The 19,419-nt window shown below is 32.5% G+C and overlaps 8 protein-coding genes and 1 long non-coding RNA gene across 10 annotated transcripts; 4 read left to right on the forward strand and 5 right to left on the reverse strand.

The window, feature by feature from the left end:
- Nucleotides 1–286: 286 nt before the first annotated feature.
- LOC107368356 (transmembrane protein 134) lies at nucleotides 287–3,380 on the reverse strand. 2 transcript variants are annotated; one of them, XM_015936172.3, is made up of 4 exons: nucleotides 2,717–3,380; nucleotides 2,537–2,613; nucleotides 2,290–2,465; nucleotides 287–752 (listed from the first exon to the last, which is right to left on the reverse strand). In XM_015936172.3, exons 1-4 carry the CDS (start codon nucleotides 3,014–3,016, stop codon nucleotides 673–675), a joined length of 633 nt encoding a protein of 210 aa, XP_015791658.1. In that variant the 5' UTR covers nucleotides 3,017–3,380; the 3' UTR covers nucleotides 287–672. The 2 variants fall into 2 exon arrangements, with proteins under 2 accessions (XP_015791658.1, XP_015791657.1); XM_015936171.3 differs by having other exon boundaries at nucleotides 2,537–2,616.
- A 573-nt stretch (nucleotides 3,381–3,953) lies between these two features.
- Nucleotides 3,954–5,315, reverse strand: LOC107368355 (regulatory particle non-ATPase 8). The gene is made up of 3 exons (XM_015936169.3): nucleotides 5,227–5,315; nucleotides 4,892–5,147; nucleotides 3,954–4,800 (listed from the first exon to the last, which is right to left on the reverse strand). The coding sequence occupies exons 1-3, from the start codon at nucleotides 5,227–5,229 to the stop codon at nucleotides 4,004–4,006; spliced, it is 1,056 nt and encodes a 351-aa protein (XP_015791655.1). The 5' UTR covers nucleotides 5,230–5,315; the 3' UTR covers nucleotides 3,954–4,003.
- A 717-nt stretch (nucleotides 5,316–6,032) lies between these two features.
- LOC107368204 (uncharacterized) lies at nucleotides 6,033–7,406 on the forward strand. Its single transcript, XM_015935980.3, has 2 exons — nucleotides 6,033–6,791; nucleotides 7,081–7,406. The coding sequence occupies exons 1-2, from the start codon at nucleotides 6,210–6,212 to the stop codon at nucleotides 7,324–7,326; spliced, it is 828 nt and encodes a 275-aa protein (XP_015791466.1). The 5' UTR covers nucleotides 6,033–6,209; the 3' UTR covers nucleotides 7,327–7,406.
- Nucleotides 7,407–8,447: 1,041 nt separating this feature from the next.
- Nucleotides 8,448–9,700, forward strand: LOC107368211 (uncharacterized). The gene is made up of 4 exons (XM_015935986.3): nucleotides 8,448–8,680; nucleotides 8,748–8,848; nucleotides 8,911–9,029; nucleotides 9,104–9,700. Exons 1-4 carry the CDS (start codon nucleotides 8,650–8,652, stop codon nucleotides 9,594–9,596), a joined length of 744 nt encoding a protein of 247 aa, XP_015791472.1. The 5' UTR covers nucleotides 8,448–8,649; the 3' UTR covers nucleotides 9,597–9,700.
- A 741-nt stretch (nucleotides 9,701–10,441) lies between these two features.
- On the forward strand, nucleotides 10,442–12,003 carry LOC107368418 (Pre-mRNA-splicing factor Slu7). Its single transcript, XM_015936237.3, has one exon. It carries the CDS (start codon nucleotides 10,662–10,664, stop codon nucleotides 11,964–11,966), a length of 1,305 nt encoding a protein of 434 aa, XP_015791723.1. The 5' UTR covers nucleotides 10,442–10,661; the 3' UTR covers nucleotides 11,967–12,003.
- Nucleotides 12,004–12,236: 233 nt separating this feature from the next.
- Nucleotides 12,237–13,169, reverse strand: LOC107368419 (uncharacterized). The gene is made up of 2 exons (XM_015936238.2): nucleotides 13,057–13,169; nucleotides 12,237–12,752 (listed from the first exon to the last, which is right to left on the reverse strand). The coding sequence occupies exons 1-2, from the start codon at nucleotides 13,084–13,086 to the stop codon at nucleotides 12,474–12,476; spliced, it is 309 nt and encodes a 102-aa protein (XP_015791724.1). The 5' UTR covers nucleotides 13,087–13,169; the 3' UTR covers nucleotides 12,237–12,473.
- Nucleotides 13,170–13,686: 517 nt separating this feature from the next.
- Nucleotides 13,687–15,744, forward strand: LOC107368319 (FAST kinase domain-containing protein 4). The gene is made up of 3 exons (XM_015936129.3): nucleotides 13,687–15,275; nucleotides 15,342–15,441; nucleotides 15,501–15,744. The coding sequence occupies exons 1-3, from the start codon at nucleotides 13,778–13,780 to the stop codon at nucleotides 15,709–15,711; spliced, it is 1,809 nt and encodes a 602-aa protein (XP_015791615.1). The 5' UTR covers nucleotides 13,687–13,777; the 3' UTR covers nucleotides 15,712–15,744.
- On the reverse strand, nucleotides 15,724–17,178 carry LOC107368322 (uncharacterized). The gene is made up of 4 exons (XR_003083398.2): nucleotides 16,980–17,178; nucleotides 16,556–16,783; nucleotides 16,095–16,372; nucleotides 15,724–15,914 (listed from the first exon to the last, which is right to left on the reverse strand). It is a non-coding gene; the product is annotated as an uncharacterized LOC107368322 (long non-coding RNA).
- Nucleotides 17,179–17,935: 757 nt separating this feature from the next.
- Nucleotides 17,936–19,239, reverse strand: Sod1 (Superoxide dismutase 1). The gene is made up of 5 exons (XM_015936131.3): nucleotides 19,072–19,239; nucleotides 18,867–19,008; nucleotides 18,408–18,547; nucleotides 18,189–18,318; nucleotides 17,936–18,123 (listed from the first exon to the last, which is right to left on the reverse strand). The coding sequence occupies exons 1-4, from the start codon at nucleotides 19,138–19,140 to the stop codon at nucleotides 18,211–18,213; spliced, it is 459 nt and encodes a 152-aa protein (XP_015791617.1). The 5' UTR covers nucleotides 19,141–19,239; the 3' UTR covers nucleotides 17,936–18,123; nucleotides 18,189–18,210.
- Between the last annotated feature and the right edge of the window lie 180 nt (nucleotides 19,240–19,419).

Here is a 19,419-nt window from a genome sequence, read left to right on the forward strand (position 1 = left end):
TTCGCTTGGCAAAAATGATGAAACAATACACTTGAAGGAAAGGATTAATAACGCTGAACAGATAAACAAAAAAGTCAAATTGTAGCAATTCAAGTGTGCAGTCAAGTTGTTAACAAGCTCATTTATTTAAATTAAATCTGATTAGTTTATCTTTCGGAACAGCATAGAGCTGACGGAACTGAACGTCAATCTCGAAATCAAATGAAAAAGTTAATCCGTACTCAATGATACAAAATAACCAATGATTTATATAAAAAAAGGTGAAAATAAAAAATGAAAACCAGAATATGCTTAAACGAGATTCATTTGACATTATTAAATACATTTAATTTGGGAAATACATGCACATATGAGTTGATGATGATAATAGTGAAAATGATTTCCATGCCATGATGTTGTGAGTACAAAAAGGTTTAAAATCAAATAGGAAAGTAATCAAACTAACAATTTAAGTTGGATAATAAGATAAACAATCTAAACTTGGGATACAAAATGGTAGTGATTTGATGATATTTTTTAAAAAAAATTTCAAGGAAAAGGATTCATTTTTGCTCGATTCATCATCAACATGCAAATAGTCAAAGTTATGGTTCAATGGATGAACTCATGTTGATAGAAATGATTCCAATCCAAACTTGAATGGCACATAGAAAAGTCATGAAAACTTGGACTTTAATTGAATAAAGGCAATTGATGGAAGTCGTATCCTTTTCGCCCGGTAACAGCAAAGTATAAATAGACAACATGATAAGCTGTAAGAAATGGAGAGTAAAAAATGATTAGTATTAATGGATAATTTAAATGATTTAATCTTTGACTGTGCGGTTACAATGTAAGCACAGTTGATATAAAGGATGTAGTTAGATGAAATTTAAGCATCTTCTTGAATGTTATGTAGATGAATCTATTTTAATTAAATCAGGAAGAGGTTTTGAAACTTGTGAACAATTGAATGGGATCCAAGAAAATTATAATCAGAGGAGTCAACAAATTTAGTAAAGTTACTTTTATCCTTGAAAAATGTACCAATATAAGCAAAAATTGGATGAAGAAACTTGGCAATAAGTTAACTAATTTTAATTTTTCTTGATGGACTAGATAAAGTGTATGACACTTTAATATCAATGTCTAATCGAAGATGATCGCGGAATGTTCACTTGTTAATCTAGAGGATTGTTTGATTAAATATTTACTGTGTTTGGCTGTGAAAGTCAACATGAAACTGCATCTCAATTACAAAATTGGCAAACACAGAGTTGCAAATTTAAACTTAATCAACGTTTCTTTTTGTTTCATATTGTGATTATTTTACAGTCAAGATACAGTTAATTGCTTCGGCAGCAAATAACACAAAAGAAGTTAATAATAGACTAAATTATTATATAACAAATGAGCACAAATAAGTCGCAAAGGGAAATCCAGAGTCTAGGCTTCATGAATTTAAATGATAATCATACAAATGGTTTTATCTTTACAATTATCAAATGAAGTAAATTAAAAGCGACAGGATGTTGGGGGCTATTTTTGCTGTAAATTTGATTATTAGCATTAACTATTGATTAAAGTTGACTGACAAAAAGAGGAAAGGATTATTAGGTTTATTGTAAGCAAAATGGATACATTACCATGTTGCTCTTTACACTATTTGTATTGTTCATTCAATCAATTTATCGTTGAAGGAATGAAAATATATATCTTTTCCCTGATTTTGTTTGAAGTAAACATTGATTCGATAAATATTTAACTTTCAATCAATATACAAGTTGTCCGAGTAAATAGGAAAATTGAGGATTCAAATACATTTGCATTGGGAAAACAAATAACAATTGCTAAAATTTTCAATTAATGTAGCATTTCTAGATCATTAGAACCTGTCCGGTAAGCTTGCGATCAATTTTGATTCTGATTGAGTTCCTAAGTTTTAGTTTATTTTAGCTGAGAAAACTTGAAAGTGTTATTTATATTTATGATGATATAAATGATTTAGTTACAACTGAGCAAGATAAGTAAACAAAAATTTCTGATTTATGATCAGATTACTATTTTCTTGGATATATGTGAGACAATTGCTTTCCTCAATCCGCTATCAATATAATATTGTATCAAATGATTATCGGCAATAATAACTAATTAAAACAATATTGAGTTAACAACCTTAATTAATGTTCACATAGTTGTAAACATGTAACCAGAGTTGAGGTTGGGTTTTGGGTTAAAGCCTTTCACAGTTACACTAACATTCCCATTGATAGCTAATAATACACAGTTCACAGTTGAACTATCGCTCACCTCCAGGAATGAAGCAAATGGCCCCAGCGATAAAGAAAACATAACTTTGAAAATCAATGTCAGGCAATACTGTGACTACAATTCCCATGGCAATAAGTCCTATACCAACAATCAACAGGCCAAAAGCAGCGAAAAAAATCTTCCAATTTTCCTTGAACTTGGGATGTCTCCACCACCTGAGAAGAAAAGACAAATGACAGTTAATATATAAATGGATATGATGATTAAAAAAGTTAAAATGATTTACCTGGGTTTAGTCTCACATGTGTCAACTCGTTGATATGAACTTTGACAAGTGGTTAATGATTCGATATCTTTGTCAACCTTCTGGTTAGATGGAAATGAAGAGGCAAATTGTTAGCAAATCTCAATCTTGTTTGATCTTGAAAATACGAAGAAAGAGAAAGAAAGGCTGAAATTTACTTACATGGTTGTTTCCTCCATTAAGAAAAGTCAATTTGGCTTGATCTACTTCATCTTGATTTGTTTTATTTTCAACTGAGGAACCCTCACAAGATCCATAGTTAATCTCATTACAGATGGTATATTGACCAGAATTTTGGTTTTTAGAACTAGATGATGACTGAGACTCGGGCACACTTTTAAAATCTCCATCTTGAATGTGAATACTATTATTTATCACGAGACCTTCTCTGGACTGGTCTTTGTTATTGTCAGAAGAGATTTGTTCACTTAAGTTATCGGCCACTTCTAGTGATGGTGGCATTGTAAGATTTTGTTTTGGGTTTATATAAAAAAATCACAACCTTTGATCACAATATCATCCAATTGGTCAAGATTAATAAAAATGGTAGTGCCAAGAAATTCCTTAATCAAAAATGCAAGGCAGAAGAAAGTAAAAGATGTAAGCAGCAAACACAAAGAAAATAAAGCAAAATATTTACTGTCTGGGATTCAGTGTTGCAAAAGAGATGGTGGTGACAACTGATTGATGGACATTACATTACAAATAATGGTCACAATAAACACTGTTAATAAACAGATAGAAGATGTTAATGACTATCAAGAAAAATCATTATTGTCAGAAATGAATAATGTAGGGAGAAGGAAACAAACTAACAACAAGCAGAGAATGAAAAACTAGAAGTGAGTTTCTCTTTGTAAGATGAGTGAGTTGCTGGGTGAGGCGGACTGTTGACTAATCAACAAAATAATAAGTGTAAAAAAAAATCTACTTTTTGTCACTGAAATTTACTCTTTGGAAGTTGTTGCATGATTAATGACTAGATCACTCACATTAAATTAATAGATTCAATTCTGTTAATCAACTATGTTTTAAACAAAAATAGCATATGATGTTGATGTTGATGGTAATGGCAATAATCATGATTGAAAAACAAGGTACACGATTTTCGTTTAGCAGAAACTATAACTATGAAGATTCATGGTAACATGTGATGAAAAAATAAGTGTTTGATTACTTCAATAGATAAAGTTTGTTGACAAATGCTCTAATCGAATGAATATTTATATAATCAGTCACATTGTATAGTGATTTACTACTTGGATTGAAAAATAATTAATTCTGTTGACCTGATAATCAGGTAACCCTACTACGGATGCTATTGTTAGGGTAAATTTAAATCAACATCCGTTTGCAGTGATATTGATTTGAGTTCAAATAAATTATGCTTTTGATTCAATTCTTGATATCTGAAAAAGATTTTATTACAGTACATGAATCAGAACTTTTTTATGGACTTTTCTTTGAATCCACAGGTTTTTCTTCTTCCTTTTCGGCTTTATTGGTGTTTGCTGCTGGTTTTTCTCCGGTTTTATCTTTTAAACCCTCTTTCTTTTCCGCATCCCGGTTGGTTATCTTGTTGTTGATTAAATTGTGTAAGGCTATAACTGATCGTACCAATGATGCCAAATAAACCACCAACATCTGATCATTTGTTTTTACATACACGGATTTGACAAAAGTTTCACTCATGGTATCTGGTAGGAGATTGAAAATATCTTGTAACAGGTAGATAATTGCATTGTTGCGAGGAAGTTTATCCTCTACGACCAATTCAAGGTATTTTTTGATACTATTTAGTTGAGTGTATAACCCTTTTAATCCTAGTAATTGATTGTTTACCCTTTGAGACAAGGTACCAAGAGTGGTATCTTTGATATCACGTAACAGGTGTTCGACACCAACTTCTTCTGCTTCCTCTGCACCAATTTCACTTGAAACATGTTCAAAAGTTTTGGAAGTAGGTGTTCCATCATCATGCACCTCTTCAACTGCGAAATAGGCTTCTGTTGGAAGTCCCAAGTCTTTAGGTTTAGCATCAACTATAACCAGCACAGAATTAGGGCAGTATTTCCTGATTAAATCATTTATTTCAATATCGTTTGGATTTAATTTAGGTCCGGTATGATACCATCCAACAATATGCTCTCGCGTGTTGACTTTTTTGAACATGGAATACATATTTTCAAGATAATCATGATCCAGAAACCATACATTTCTCTCTTTATCATCCTCATCGAAAGGTACTATATAAATTGACAAGAAAAACATTATTAAATTAAGATTCTCATTACCAAGATAGAAGAAAGAAAGTAATATAAATCAAATTTTCCTCACCTGCAAAACTGTTTGACACATCAAGAATACCTTTACCCTTCATTGCTCCTAACAGAATACCTACAACTCTTTTCTGGTTACCAATTTTACCCATACGGTTGAAATGATCAACCACTGACAGCAGGACCAAAGGATGAACAACCACCTTATCGATTGGCAGCGATTCTTTGGCACGCCAAGACACATTTTCATCACTTTTAGCTGCCTCTTTCACATCAGTTGATAGTTTAGCCGTTGATGTTGGTCCTTTATCGCCCTGTCAATGAAAACAAACACATGTTAGAAAAATATCTTAAATGACATCGTTAGATTAAATTTTTATGCATTTAACTCACCATGATGATAGAAAACAATCGAAAAGAAATAATAAACAATGATAAATTCAAATTTCTTTAATTACTCTTTGGCTTATGATGTTAAAAGACAAGATGATTTGCCAATTATTTTATTGGTGGTGGTGTCACCTGTCAAACATATGTTATCTATTGAAACTTTTAGCGCAGTATTCAAAATATGTTTTAAAATCTTTTCAATATTTTGCAATTTTGTAACAACCAGAACAAGAACAGAACAGTTGGAAGGCCTTAAAAAGTATAATTGTATGAAAGTTAATAAAATATCAATCATTCATTATTCAAACGCATTCCATTCAGGTCACAATACAAGCTTGGTTTCAGACTTTCAACTCTTGGATATGCCTTTCAATTTTACTTGGTTCAGCTTTAAGATATTTCCTAATCTGCTGGCGTAAACTGACTTTTGTCAACGTAAAGGACCATTTTAATTAATCTAGTTTGTAAACACTGAATCTCAAATACGTGCAGTCTTTTGATTCATTGTCCAATACCAAATGAAATACATTTACATTTACTGATGGACCACAACATCCACCATTATCCAATAATTTAAGTTGAGTTATGAAAGTGGTGGACAATGTAACTGCAAAAGGTCTCTAAAAAATGGTGGATGTGGAGATTAATTGATCCCATTAATTCAAATTTGCCCTGAAAGCTTTCATAGACTAGACTAATTCAGCTTTAATCTTTAAGGTATGTCGCCTGGTTTAGGGGAATGACCTTGCAAAGGTTTACTCTTTTTGATGATAAAAGATGATTAGAGCATAAACTTAACCTGATTTATGAGTATGGACTTTCAGTTCCTGAAATTAGAAGTAAAGATGAAACCATGATAACTTCAAATTGATTTTCATTCACTGTGAGTCTCAACATTTCACAACCTTTTTTTAAACCAATATTGAAGCATTGTGACCAAACAGATTTTCAAGTTGCAAGTAATCGTGTTGATCAGCTTCATACCAATGATGAAACCAACTGTAATCATTACCTATTTGTTGATAAACTGTGCCTCTAGTGCTTATTTAACATCGAGAACATCGTCATCAACCAAAGATCCTCTTGAAAGATTGTTTCGTCCCAAGAAATTTAATGCAACTGTTTTACTTTTAGATCGCGGTAGATCCACACTTCGAGGCCGCTATGGTTCACCAAGACTGGTCAAAGTTGAGTTGGATAAATCACTCGAGTTCTTACCATTGGAACCATATGGATTAAATAGTCTGCCAAGTTGGTCAAAGTCAATATTAGGCTGTTATCAATACGATGAGCCGAGGAAAATTGAATTAACTCTTGAGATGTTCAGAAGAGAGTGGCGAGCGACAGCTAATATGGTTGATGGCCGAACCTTGGACCGTGTTCTGGATGTTTGTGATCAATTCTTGAATTATTATGGAGGTTTGGGCAAATTACTGATGGACAGGAATGAAACTTCATCCATTGTTTTCCGAGAAAAAAGTAAACAAAGACTAGCCAATAGTTATGGAACCCAATACCATGTAACTCTGGTTCATTTACTTGACAAACCCTGGAGTCAAACTCAAAAGGTAATTGTCTTTCATTTAAACCAAATTGTCCATCATTCAAATTCACCAAATCATCAAACACCTTTTCCATTACATTGCTCACAACTTCATTATTCATTTCGGAAGTGTTAGTATTAGTTGAATTAAGAACGTGGTGAGTTTTATGGATTTGGTTGATGGACAATGAGATTGGACAAGTGGACTATGTGTTGGAAGCGATGGAAATGAGATGACTCCGGTGATCTCAGTTTTATAAAACTAAGAGCTGTGATAAATTTTTCAAATTAAAATTTATTCATTTTGTCTTTAGTGGCCTCGATTTTGGAGAGATTTACCCGAATGGGCAGGATCATTGGACCAATGTTTCAAATTTATCAGCAGTGATCCCATTGAGGAACACCAGAAAAAAGTTCCGTTCAAGGAAATTGAACTGGTGGACAAAAGAACGATGTGGAATCTGAATCATGTTTGTGATTTGATCACTTTAGTCAAATGGGATTGGTTTTCAGCACAAAATGATCGAGATATTAGATTAAGAATCGAACGGACACATTGAAAAATCTGAATGTATCATTCATAAACTAACACTATCATATAAAATGATCTGCTGCAAATAAATGCGAGATTATATTTTCATTCTGCTTTTTGGCAAGTCTACATTGTTTTATTTTATTTAATTTTGACTATTATCAGTGCATTAGGTTCGACTTAGACGTTTTAATTTAAATTGTAACCAAGGTATACCTTTAACAGCTCATTGTTATCCTCCTCACTGGTTGATTTGATTGATTTGTTCACACACTTCTTAAACACTCAAACATCTAACCAAATCTTTTTTTTAAGTTATCACTAACAAGACAAAATAAACACAATCGTCAAAGCATTTATTCACAAGTTGACAAAAATGGGCAAAAATGGATAAAAATTGATTTCTTTCAAATTTAAACTTTATTGGTTTGAAAGGACATGGAAACTGAATCCAATTATCCGATTTAATTGTTTGTCTTGTCAATATTTTTCGAGAAAATCGAGTCTAAAGTTGAAACTTCAATCGCCTTTTGTGTAATGCTGGAAGCAGATTTTTTCATAAAACTCATTTCAATAATGTAAATTTTGATGAACAACCAGAAAATGGTCTTATTTATGGAAATTAAATTTTCTGTTTCTTCAAAACAGATCAAGTTCAATTTTCAGTTAAACCAATCGCCTTCTGTGATGGTGAGAGTTAGAAAGAAACTTTTCATGTGTGTGTAAATATTGTTGGCACACTTCAGTGACCGAACACTTTTTTCAATTTATCAACAGTTCTCTTAATTTTAGCGATTCACTTCAAAACTTTGAGCCTCAATATTTTAATAATAATATCATCTACAATCATCAGTCTTAGCCAAACATTAGATTTCATTATGGGCTATAATATATTGAAATATTAAATCATTCAAGATCCAACGAAAAAGTTATGGCATTGTATAATATTATTTTAAGTTTTCATATTTGAGACTTTATTTATAAAGTTAAATGGTTGTCAAACACAAATCTTATGCGTTAAAAAGATATTCATTATTAAATGAATTATCTCGGATTTTATTCGCTATTCAGTACATTTTCTGGTTGATTATCAAAAGTTACATCAGCGAACCAGTTAATTACTGAACTCGATGCTTCAATCCATCTTTTGTCTTCAAGTTATTTCCGCTTAAAATTTTTTAAAACTGGTTTTTGTTACCTTTTCAAGTTTACCTTCAGAGATAACCATTTCCGATTTGGTCAGTTCACCCTTTCATTGACTCAAAGTTAGGTCTACTTTTGTCCATTTGTTTTGTTTATTTCAATCCAAAAAACTTAACCCTTATTTCTATTCTTTTACCTTATTTTTGAAATGGATGGAAATGATAATAATTTTGATAAAGGTAAGTTATTATAAATAATTTTGCTGAATCTTTCTATCGAGTAAATTGATTGTTTGTTTATTTTTAGTTACAATAAGAGTTAAAATATCGGATGATGATTACCTTGATATGCTTTTCGATTGGTCAAAGATCCATACATATGATATGGATAAAGCAATATTTGAACAGGTAAATGTTGAATCAAGTGTGCATTCGAACTTGTTGATGATTTATTTTTTTATCATTTATAGCTTTCAACGTTCACAGGGATACAAATTGAAGCAGTAGGATCTATTACTTTGTTGAATTATCGTTATCCAGATAGTCTGAGTTTCCAGCGTACTATAAACAACCCATGCTCGGATAAACGGTAATCTATTTCAAATACAATCTATTTTATGATCAATTTGTTAAAATGAACTCGTTTTATCATGTGTTGCACAGGTGTTTTCGCAGGGTACCTTATAAACCAGTCGGTCCCCATCATTATTCAATTCAAGAACGATTTTCGATGAGAGATGGTGATTACTATCGACTAACGGCATCTGCAAGACTTGACCCTGATTTGGATAACATTTTCGTTAGATATGGATTATTGCATCAAGATTTGGTTGATGAAACTGAATGTAACAGAAGATTTTGCCATTCAAAAGGTAGCAGAGTCTTTTTGGATAAATTAGCGAAAGTGGTTAATTCTGATATCGATACATATCTGAGTAATTTACCTGATCGTCCAAGACCTAATGTTATACCATTTGAAGGTACTGAAGCCCTATTTTATGATGACGAATGGCAGGATAGACATGATTTGAAGGTACAGGATATATGCAGGGATTTGAATATTGGACAATATTTGTTATCTTCTTGTCCTGTAAATTCTTATCACGATACAATGCAAAGACGCTTTCCTCGTCTCTATTGTAGGAATCGAGGCTGATCGACTCTGTTTGATTGGACCAAATTGTCAATCCATTTTAATAAATATGTCATGATTATCATCGATCTCATTAACAAGATATGTATTTGACAATCAATAATATACTTTGCATCAATAAATGCTTTTCATCATTTATCACAACAATTCGAGAACCAAGCTATTTTTACAATGCTCAAATTCGTAGTTCGTTAACCATTAAATCATTCAAGATCATACAAAAAAAGTTACAACATTGTCGTCAGATAACCAAAGTCAGGTTATAACCAAACGCAAATCTTATTCGTTAGAAGGTTATTCATTATTCAATGAATTAACTACGATTTTATTCAGTATAACAGATGTATGTAAGTTTTTATGTCCCTACAAACTAAACAAGTTCAGCCACTTTTTTTGTACAAAAATTCACATAAAGGGGACTATGATTAAAGTTGATTTCGAGACAAAAATGAAATTTAAAATCGTGGGAATGATGGTTAATCAAGAGGCTCTTTATAATTTGTCAATATTCAATTTTAATACTCTACTAGCATTGTAAATCATTTCATTTTAGTGAACATGATTAATATGGTTTCTGTTTTGGTCGAGTTAAAACAAATTCAATTTACATGTAAAATGAAATAAAAATTAGTGCATCTGATTTTCAATTGTAACTTATTAAACATTTTATTCAATTTATTCTTTGGCGCATCTTACAAGCTTGGATTATATTTAAATTATCTAAATACAATTCACACCATCATAAATAATGATCTGAATCGAAATTGTAATTAACTTTGTCAAAATTGAATTTCGCGTCTTTTGGTCGGATAGCGCCATCTCTGCTAAGAGATAACCAATATTATCAGCTGCTTTTTGTTTATAACATTGGAAGTTGTCAATTGTAGTTGACTAAGGTTTTGATTTTGAATGTTTGTTTTGTTATTTTATTTTGTGCTAATCTCACTCAATTAAGACAAATCATTAATTTTTTATCCAAAATTTTATTGTGACTGTAAATAATTAGTAGTAGTCTTTGAATCAGCAATTGGACTACATTCTTTGACACAATCTGCTTTTATAACGAAAATGAACCAACCAAATAAATTGTTTTCTGATTTAGTTAAAGAAGTTGACTTCGAAGATGTGCCCTCGAAACGATCCAGGGAAAACTACAAGAAAGAAAAAGAATTAGATGCTTTGAGAAAAGCTGGTAAGGTCCCAGCTCTTACTGATGAAGAGGGAAAAGAAATCAACCCTCACATTCCGGAATATATTGCTTCAGCTCCATGGTATATTGGATCAAGTGTTCCTACTCTTCGACATCAAAAGGCAGTGAGCAGTGCTAAAAATGAATCAAGTTTGGATGACTGGTATTCCAGAGGGAAAAGTAAACAAATTGCAACAAAATACCGACCAGGAGGTTGTGAAAATTGTGGAGCTATGGGACATACTCGCAAGTTCTGTTTCGAGAGGCCGAGAAAGATTCCAGCTAAAGTGTCCGGTGTTGTGATTGCACCTGATGACCCAGTTTTACCTGATCTAAAATTCGATTATGATGGTAAGCGGGATCGGTGGAATGGTTTCCAGCCACAAATGTATGAATCAGTAATTGAAAATTTTAAAAAACTTGAAGAAGCAAAAAAAGTGATTAAAGAATCCAAAATGAAAGACGAACTGGCTACCGGTAATGCTGAAACAGAAAAGAAAGCGGATTCCGATTCAGAAGAAGAAGAAAAATATGCTGAACATTTGGACATGCCAGGAACCAAAGTTGATAGCAAACAAAGAATTACTGTAAGGAATTTAAGGATCAGAGAAGATACAGCTAAATATCTTCGAAATTTGGATCCTGATTCTGCTTACTATGACCCCAAAACACGATCTATGCGTGGAAATCCATATGCTAATACTGCAAAAAATCCATCTGATTTACCTTATGCTGGCGAAAATTTTCTTCGTGATACTGGAGACACATTAAAAGTATCTCATGTACAATTATTTGCCTGGCAAGCAAGAGATAAAGGAGCTGACATTCATCTTCAAGCTGAACCTACAAAAACTGAAATTGCCCATCAAAAATATGAGACAGAAAAAAAGAAACTTAAAAGATCAATTGAACAAAGTATTTTGGATAAGTATGGTGGTGAAGAATATCTGCAGCAGCCACCCAGAGAATTGATTTTTGGTCAAACTGAACAATATATTGAATATTCGAAGGATGGAAAGGCTAAAATAGAACCTCCCAAGGTAATAATCAAATCAAAATACGAAGAAGATGTATTTATAAACAATCATACCTCTGTTTGGGGTTCATATTATGATGTGAAAAATCATAAATGGGGCTACAAATGCTGTTCATCAACAATAAAAAACTCTTATTGTTTGAAATAAATATAAAGACATAAATAAAGATTTTTGATAAAACCAATGCATTGATATGCAATTTTGTAAACAAAAATTTCCAGCAATTACTGACAGTTCTTTGATTCCTCAGGTTTTCCTTCTTCTTTTCATAAATATAAACTCTTTCAGAACCCAAAATTGATCTTTTCATATCAATCTGATATTTATATCAAAAGGCGTCATCTTGAAGTCCACCTTTGAAGTTTGGTTCAATTCGTCTTGAAAATTTTTGGTGAATAATAAATGTAAACAGATAAATTGTGATATATATTGATTATTATTGCTACAGAAGTGAAAATTTACAAATAATAAACAGAAAATGCTCAATATAAGCAGTCAACAAATCATCTTAATAGACTAGAGATAGTTAGTCAAAAACAAGATGTCTCATGATATCAATGATCCTCATGGAATATGGGATCTGAGGTTGTCTTTAAACACACATTGGATGGTTTGGGTGGATGGTAATAGTCAGGGTGGATTGTGAATATAAGGCTATTCTTTTGAACTATTCTTGATTAGTTTCGCAGAGTCCATACAATCAACAGCATCTCCATCTGATTTCCAACCAGAAAACTCTTCAAGTTTCTTTTTCTTTTTTAAACTTTCTTGTTCTTTCATCCAATAATATTCACGGATCTCAGCCTCATATTTAGGTCTAGTGATACCGAACCAGTAGGCCAATTTCTCACCGATATAGTCACATCCTTGAAGCAGTTTGGTTCCAATTTGTTTTGAAAATTCATAAGCTGTCCAAACAATGTTTGAGTTGATCTGAGAAAAAAATAAATCATTAAGCATTGCAAATGAAATCAATTTTCACATAAGGATACCGACTTTTTTCAATCACATTAACCATATTCATCACACTCTAAGAGTTCTTAATGAACATATCTGAAAATAGGTGGACATATGTGGAAAAATGTGGATTTAAATGAATTTTCATGGATTAAAATAGTGTTCACAATAAGGTGAAAAAAAGTGGTGGATCAAGTTGTAGATAAGTGCAGAAAAAAGTCAGTCTCCAATAAAGAGATTCTTTATAAAAAGATAGTGATAAAAGGAAGGGAAAGCTTACCATGTTGGACGTAGTCAGTGAACTGTCCATTAAATTCTGAAATTGTTGAGATGGCCACAAAGGTTAATAATTTGACAAATCAATAAAAAAATATAGGAAGCAAAATAATTACTTGAGTCTTATGAGTAAAAACCATGGAGATACAGCACTTGTAGCAAAACAAAATGTCTCCCTAACGGTGAAAATATGAAAACTTACAAAAATAAAAGAGTAACATACACTGTACTCTGAATAAATTCAAGAATTAACTCAAATTATTTGCTTTAATTTTATATTTACCAACATTTGTGTTATAAAAGCGATGTGCGACCAAGCATTAAATTCAAATCAAAGAGTGTTTGACAGTATTTCAATGATTTTGTCTGTAAATAATTTTCGTAAGATCATAGTAGCTTAAGCTGTATGGCTTTGAATAGTTGGTAAATAATGATAATGACTATAAGCATCAATTTTATAAGCAGGTCTTAGGAATCCTAAGAATTCAATTATTTTTTAATCATGATAATTGAATTGATTATTGATGATTGAAAATAATGAAAATTGAAAACTTGAGTTTGATTTAGTTGTCCAATACTGATGCTCCATCTAACGTAGAAAGTTTACAGTTTAGAAAGCAAACATGTGATTTTATTGATATTTTGGCTCAAGTTTGCAATGTTTTCATTACTAGTTTAAATGATTATTGTGATTAATTTAATATATAAGTTTTGAAAGCAATATCATGAGTTTATTTAGGCAATCCCTGAGATTGCTTAAAGAAAACAGAGTCTCATCACTGATGTTTTCTAAAGTTTACTTTCCCTGTTATCCGTTTTCATCAACATTTCCTCCATTAACCTTGATTAAGACACTTTCGACTGGTCCTCGACTTGGTAATACAACTTTCGAAAGAATGTATCCGACGGGCCGAGCAGTTGTTTTTCATTTGCAGCAGTTATCAAACTCATTAAAAAACAAGGAAAGTGATTCAATTTCCATTTTGAATGATGCCACATTCAAAGATATCCTTCAAGATTTAATCATCAACTTAGAAAACACATCTGTGTTTTATAACTACTCTATCAACGATTTGTGCTCCATTTATCGTTGCTTGTTGGAAATCGGTATCGAACCCAAACATGAAGTTATAGATTTGCTCGAAGGAATGATTATCGACGGGCTCGACAATGCCACTATCAATGATTTTCGTATGCTCATTGGAGTCCATAATCTTATGTATCGCACCAGCAATGGTAAAAAACTATTCAGTGAAATATCCTACCGAATGGAACAGATCATATCTAAAATGAACTTACAACAGTTACTTGGGATGTTGAACACAATAAATGGCCCTATACCGAGCAACTTCCTGGAAAAGCTGGAACAAACGGCTACTTCAGTTATCTCACAAATAACCGACCATGAGCCATTAATTGGTCTCTATTTGAAATTTTTTGTCAGATTAGCAAACAATGGTAGAAGACCTTTACCTCTATTGCATGCTTTGAGAAATGGTCTCAAAGAATGTGATCTCAATGCTTACCCCGAGCCTTTACATTTAATCAACGTAGTTGCGGCTCTCAATAAACTCAACTATCCTGACCTACTTTTGCTCCAGAAAATTGAAGCATCTTTAACAATTAACAATCATTTGGAACTTGTAAAAATAAATGGTTTATCAGTGTTACTGACAGCCGCTGGTAAAATGAATTGGAGATGCGATGCAATTTTAAATCAAATTTCCCAAATAATCCAAGATGAGAGCCTACCTCTACGACATCAAGAATTGGTCGCTTTTGTTTTAGCCTCTGCTAAATTAAACTTCTATCCAGATTACTTGGATGAACTATTAAAGAAAAGGATTTTTCCTGAGATAAACCAAAAATCTATCAAAGATTCCTTCATATGGCTTGATTTTGTTTGGTCTTTGGTGATAATGAATTTAGTACCTGCAGCTTCCATCGAATCCATCTTTAATCAGTCTTTCATACACAGTTTGAAAAACAGTGGTAATCCTGAAGCGAAATTCACCAAATGGAAATTAATGAATATTTTGACTTACGCTCGACTAAACGGTATCAATGTCAATCACGACATTGATTTATCTTACTTTCAATCTCCTCCAAGAAGTGTCGAATCAGTAAATCAAGGAGCCTTTGCAAATGAAATCTTGACTAATTTCATTATCAGACAAAAAGATCTAGTCACTAATTTTGAGTCCCCTGTTGGCTGTGCAATAGGTTAGTTCCTTTAATATCATCACAATCTACAGTTTAATTACAATTATTTTTCTATTTAAAATTTAGACGCTGAATTTATTGCGAACAAAGACACAAAATTTTTACCAATTATTGAATATGGAACTCATGCCAATCCTTTGAAAGAAATACCATCTGAATACAAAAGGTAATTTTATCCCTGCTTATCTGATTCAAGTAAATTGTCATTTTGTTTTTCTCATACAGAATTAGTTTAATTGCTCATGGTTTCAAAGATCTTGTTATTAATGATTCCAGTTTAATTGGACCAAGGAGATTCACAGTAGATGCTTTAAATCATTTAGGAACCAATGTAATCGTTATCAGATCGAGCGATCTGAATACGCAAATGAAACCTGTTGACAGAGTTAAAACTCTGCGCTCTAAAATAGCCGAAGTGTTTCTTAGTCAAATTTAATGAATGAATAAATTAAATAGTTATAAAATTGAATTTTTAATTTTTAATTTGAAAATAACAATGAATTGAATCGACTTAATTCACCACCAGAATATTTATTCCATTCGAAACATGATGCATCATCGTATGGTTCCTTTTGGCATGGTGGCTGAACACGTGGTTGATATCCAGAGTTGAAACTCGGCGATACAAACGGGTAGTGCCTAGAGTGTAAAAGAAAGCAATGTAATTCAACGATTCATCTGATCAAGTCATAAAATATTAACTTAAAAGAGCGACGTAAAATCATCTTAATTTGGCACACATTCTGCTTCAGTAGAAATGAAAATTAGCTCTGAAGAAAAGGTGGTGTGCGAATAAATTTGCAAAACACAATAACTTACCTTCAATAGTTGGTGAATTTTAGCTGCCCAACTTGAATTAATTCAGACAGACACGAGCGATGAGAAGACTTACATTGTAGTCCGACGATGTGTAACAACTGCAATCAATGTGAAAATCAGCATCTCGATTCTGTTTTTCTCACAATTTTCGTAGATTTTGAATAACATTAAATCATTTTATCATCGAGGCCTCCAAAGTCTAATCGCGTTACAGGAATTGTTACCAATATTAGTAAAGTTGAGATGAACAGATGTTGAAGATTTCCTTAATGACATGGCTATTGAAGGTTAAATATATTGTAAAATTATAAGTTGAGTGGTAAATTGTAACAGTTGAAAATCATGTAAAAATGAATATCAATTCAATTTCATGAAAACAATAAAATAAGAAAAATTGAAAACTTAGAAAGTTCAATGGAAACTGAGGAAGTTAAGAACAGGAAGGAAGAGTGAACAAATACCTGTAAGTGTTGGAGGCGCATGTTATAAACATTTATAGCGCGGACAGCTTTCCATCCCTGAAGCCAGTAACATGGCTGGATGGCTCAGAATCCACCCCTCTTGTAGCCATATTAAGCTTGGCCTCAGCTCCTATACTATACTATAGATGGCGATGTTGTTCAGAGATCTGGTCCATGAGTTTGATATTGTTAAATACATGAAGGAAGTCAGACGACTCAGACGATATCCTTTTACCATAATTGATGAATAAATATAAAAGAGGTTAAAGAAGGAATTTTTTTGGAACTGAGTTCGCTGTTATTGAGGGGTTAACCCTGCTGTCAATTAGGAGTAAACTCCGCTTAAATCTTTAGGAACTGAGTTCCCGTAAACTTTTCATAAAAAGATGTGTTAAGAGGGTAGACCCTGCTGAATGATAGTTACCTACTCATGGAGTTCAGAATTTTGGTGGAAACACCTTGACAAGACACTCGAGTTACAGGCTACCATCTCAGAATGACCTCAGATCCAATTATAATTAAGTTGTAAACGAATAAAAAACAAATTAAAACAAATTAAAACCAAATTAAAAGGCACCAACATCTTTCAAAAACATGCTGACAATTGTGAGTGTCTCGATTTCAATCAATCAATCGATTAATCAAATCGAACAGAGGATGCAAAGTTCGTGATCGATGGTCTTAGAATGCCAATTTTAGTGCTTAAATTAAATCGGCATCGGCTCCTTAAATTGGTACGAGACCCATAGATACTTATTCGTTTAAGTGATTTCGAGAAATACTTGTCCGAGAAAAGCTAATGAGACAACTAACCTAGAGCGTAATCTCATAAAAAAACAATTTAACTCAATTCTTAAGAGTCAACAAATTAATCCTGATCATTCTAGAAGTAAAGGGTGTTGCGCGTTATTCTCGGCAGTTATCTTATTTGAATGGAGATTTGTAAGATTTCCATTGGACATTTTCATCTTTATCAGTTGTTTAATCTCCATTCGGATGAGATAACTGCCGAGAATAACACGCAACACCCTTTAGAATACAATTTGACAAAAATGACAATGCTGGGTAACAATCTAATTATCCGCAGTACATTTCATGTAAAAGTAAACAGATTTTTTAGGTTTTATTGAAATTTTATTTCATATTTTAAAATTTTTTGAAACTTACCAATTAAAATTTCAATTTGAAAGTTCAAAGCATACGTAACTTCAACATAAAATATACACCGAGGGAAATAAACTGGTTATGTTAGCTCCAGTGCAAATTGAATTGTTTGCACTTGAATGTTTTTAGAAGATTCCCGATGAGTTTTGCACTCGGCACTCTGTTTTCAATCAACAATGCTTCAAGATAACCTGGTTGTCCTTGGTTAACTCAGGATTTAAGATATGTCAGTAAATTATTATTTAATGAATCTAATTTCTAATGAATTTGCAACAATATTCAAAGGTTACATGAAAGGTTATTATCAATTGGATAAAGGATGCTCAAATCAACTTTTAGTTGGAAACTTGCTTTAATATCTATTCAAATCTGAAAATGAGTTGGAATCAGAGAATTGGAATAATCTGTAAAAAGATGAAAAAATAACAGTTAGTGAAAAATTTAGTAATTTTCAAAATCGTAAACATACCTGCTGACGAAGATATAGCCTTCTAATTAGAGAGACCAATAACACCACAAGCCAATCGACCACCAGCATTACCTGTGGTTTTACTCAACTCGTGTCCACCACGTCCAAGATCATCTTGATCAACATGAACCTGTAAAATAAACATGAAACGTTTGAACATGGAAAATAGAAAATGTCAAAGGTAAGACGAAGTGCATTGAAAAATTATGAATTACTTACAACAATAGAACGACCAATAACTGATAATGGACCAGTAAGACTAACCAATGAATCTGACAGATCAAAGGCAGCTTTGCCTGAAGCATCAGCTTCAACATTACCTAAATCACCAATATGGCGGATAGTATCCGTAGGAGCACCTAGGAGGAAATCAACCAGAAAAGTGATAAATTGATTATTCAAAACAGATTTCTCTTCGAAACAACTGTTCGCTTCGGATCTGAGTTTTTCAAGCTATTAATTTCCTTTTTTTCCTCAACGGACGATTTAAAAATTACGCAGCGACCATCTAGTAAAAAGGGACTACTAACTGTTTTCGAATCCGCAAAAAGGCTATGAACCCAGAGCGGAATCGAGTAGTTTTTACGCAGAGAATATAATCGATAATCTTAAAGAATATTTAGATAACCTGTTAGGTAGCACCACGATTTCGATCGTGCAAGATGTTTTTGAACTTACCGTGTTCTTTTTTATGTGGATTGAAATGGGCTCCGGCAGAAATACAACCGTTAGTGTTATCACCAAATTCATGAATGTGGAATCCATGTTGACCTGGTTTTAATCCGGTGATTTCGCCTTTAATTTTGGTTGGACCATCACCCTGAAATGATAAATTACGAGTTTACTCAATACCATTCAAGCATTTTTTTTAATTTACTCTTACCTCTTGTTCTAAATGAACAACGCCGGTGACAGCAGCATCTCCTTTAAGAACACAGACAGCTTTTACCATTTTGAATTATTTAAATGGGAGTAGAATTGAACAATGAATAAATTTAAACAACTAACTGTTATAACTGACAATTGTGAGTTAAGTTGACGCGAAAGTAAGAATAAGTAGTAGAAAGAGCTTGGATTTGCTGACAGTTTGTGAAAAACAATTTTTGCATCGATTATCGATTGTAGTGTTTTCCCGATTTGAATTGATCGATCAAATCGATTAAAGGAGCAAAATTTGCTCATCAAATTCAGATTCAAATTATATGATGATCTTATTTATTCAGAAAAAAGT

The sequence above is a fragment of the Tetranychus urticae genome, chromosome 1 (assembly GCF_039701765.1).
Source record: "Tetranychus urticae isolate SD_2017Ah chromosome 1, NJAU_TeUrti_SD_1.0, whole genome shotgun sequence".
NCBI classification, from domain to species: Eukaryota; Metazoa; Arthropoda; class Arachnida; order Trombidiformes; family Tetranychidae; genus Tetranychus; species Tetranychus urticae.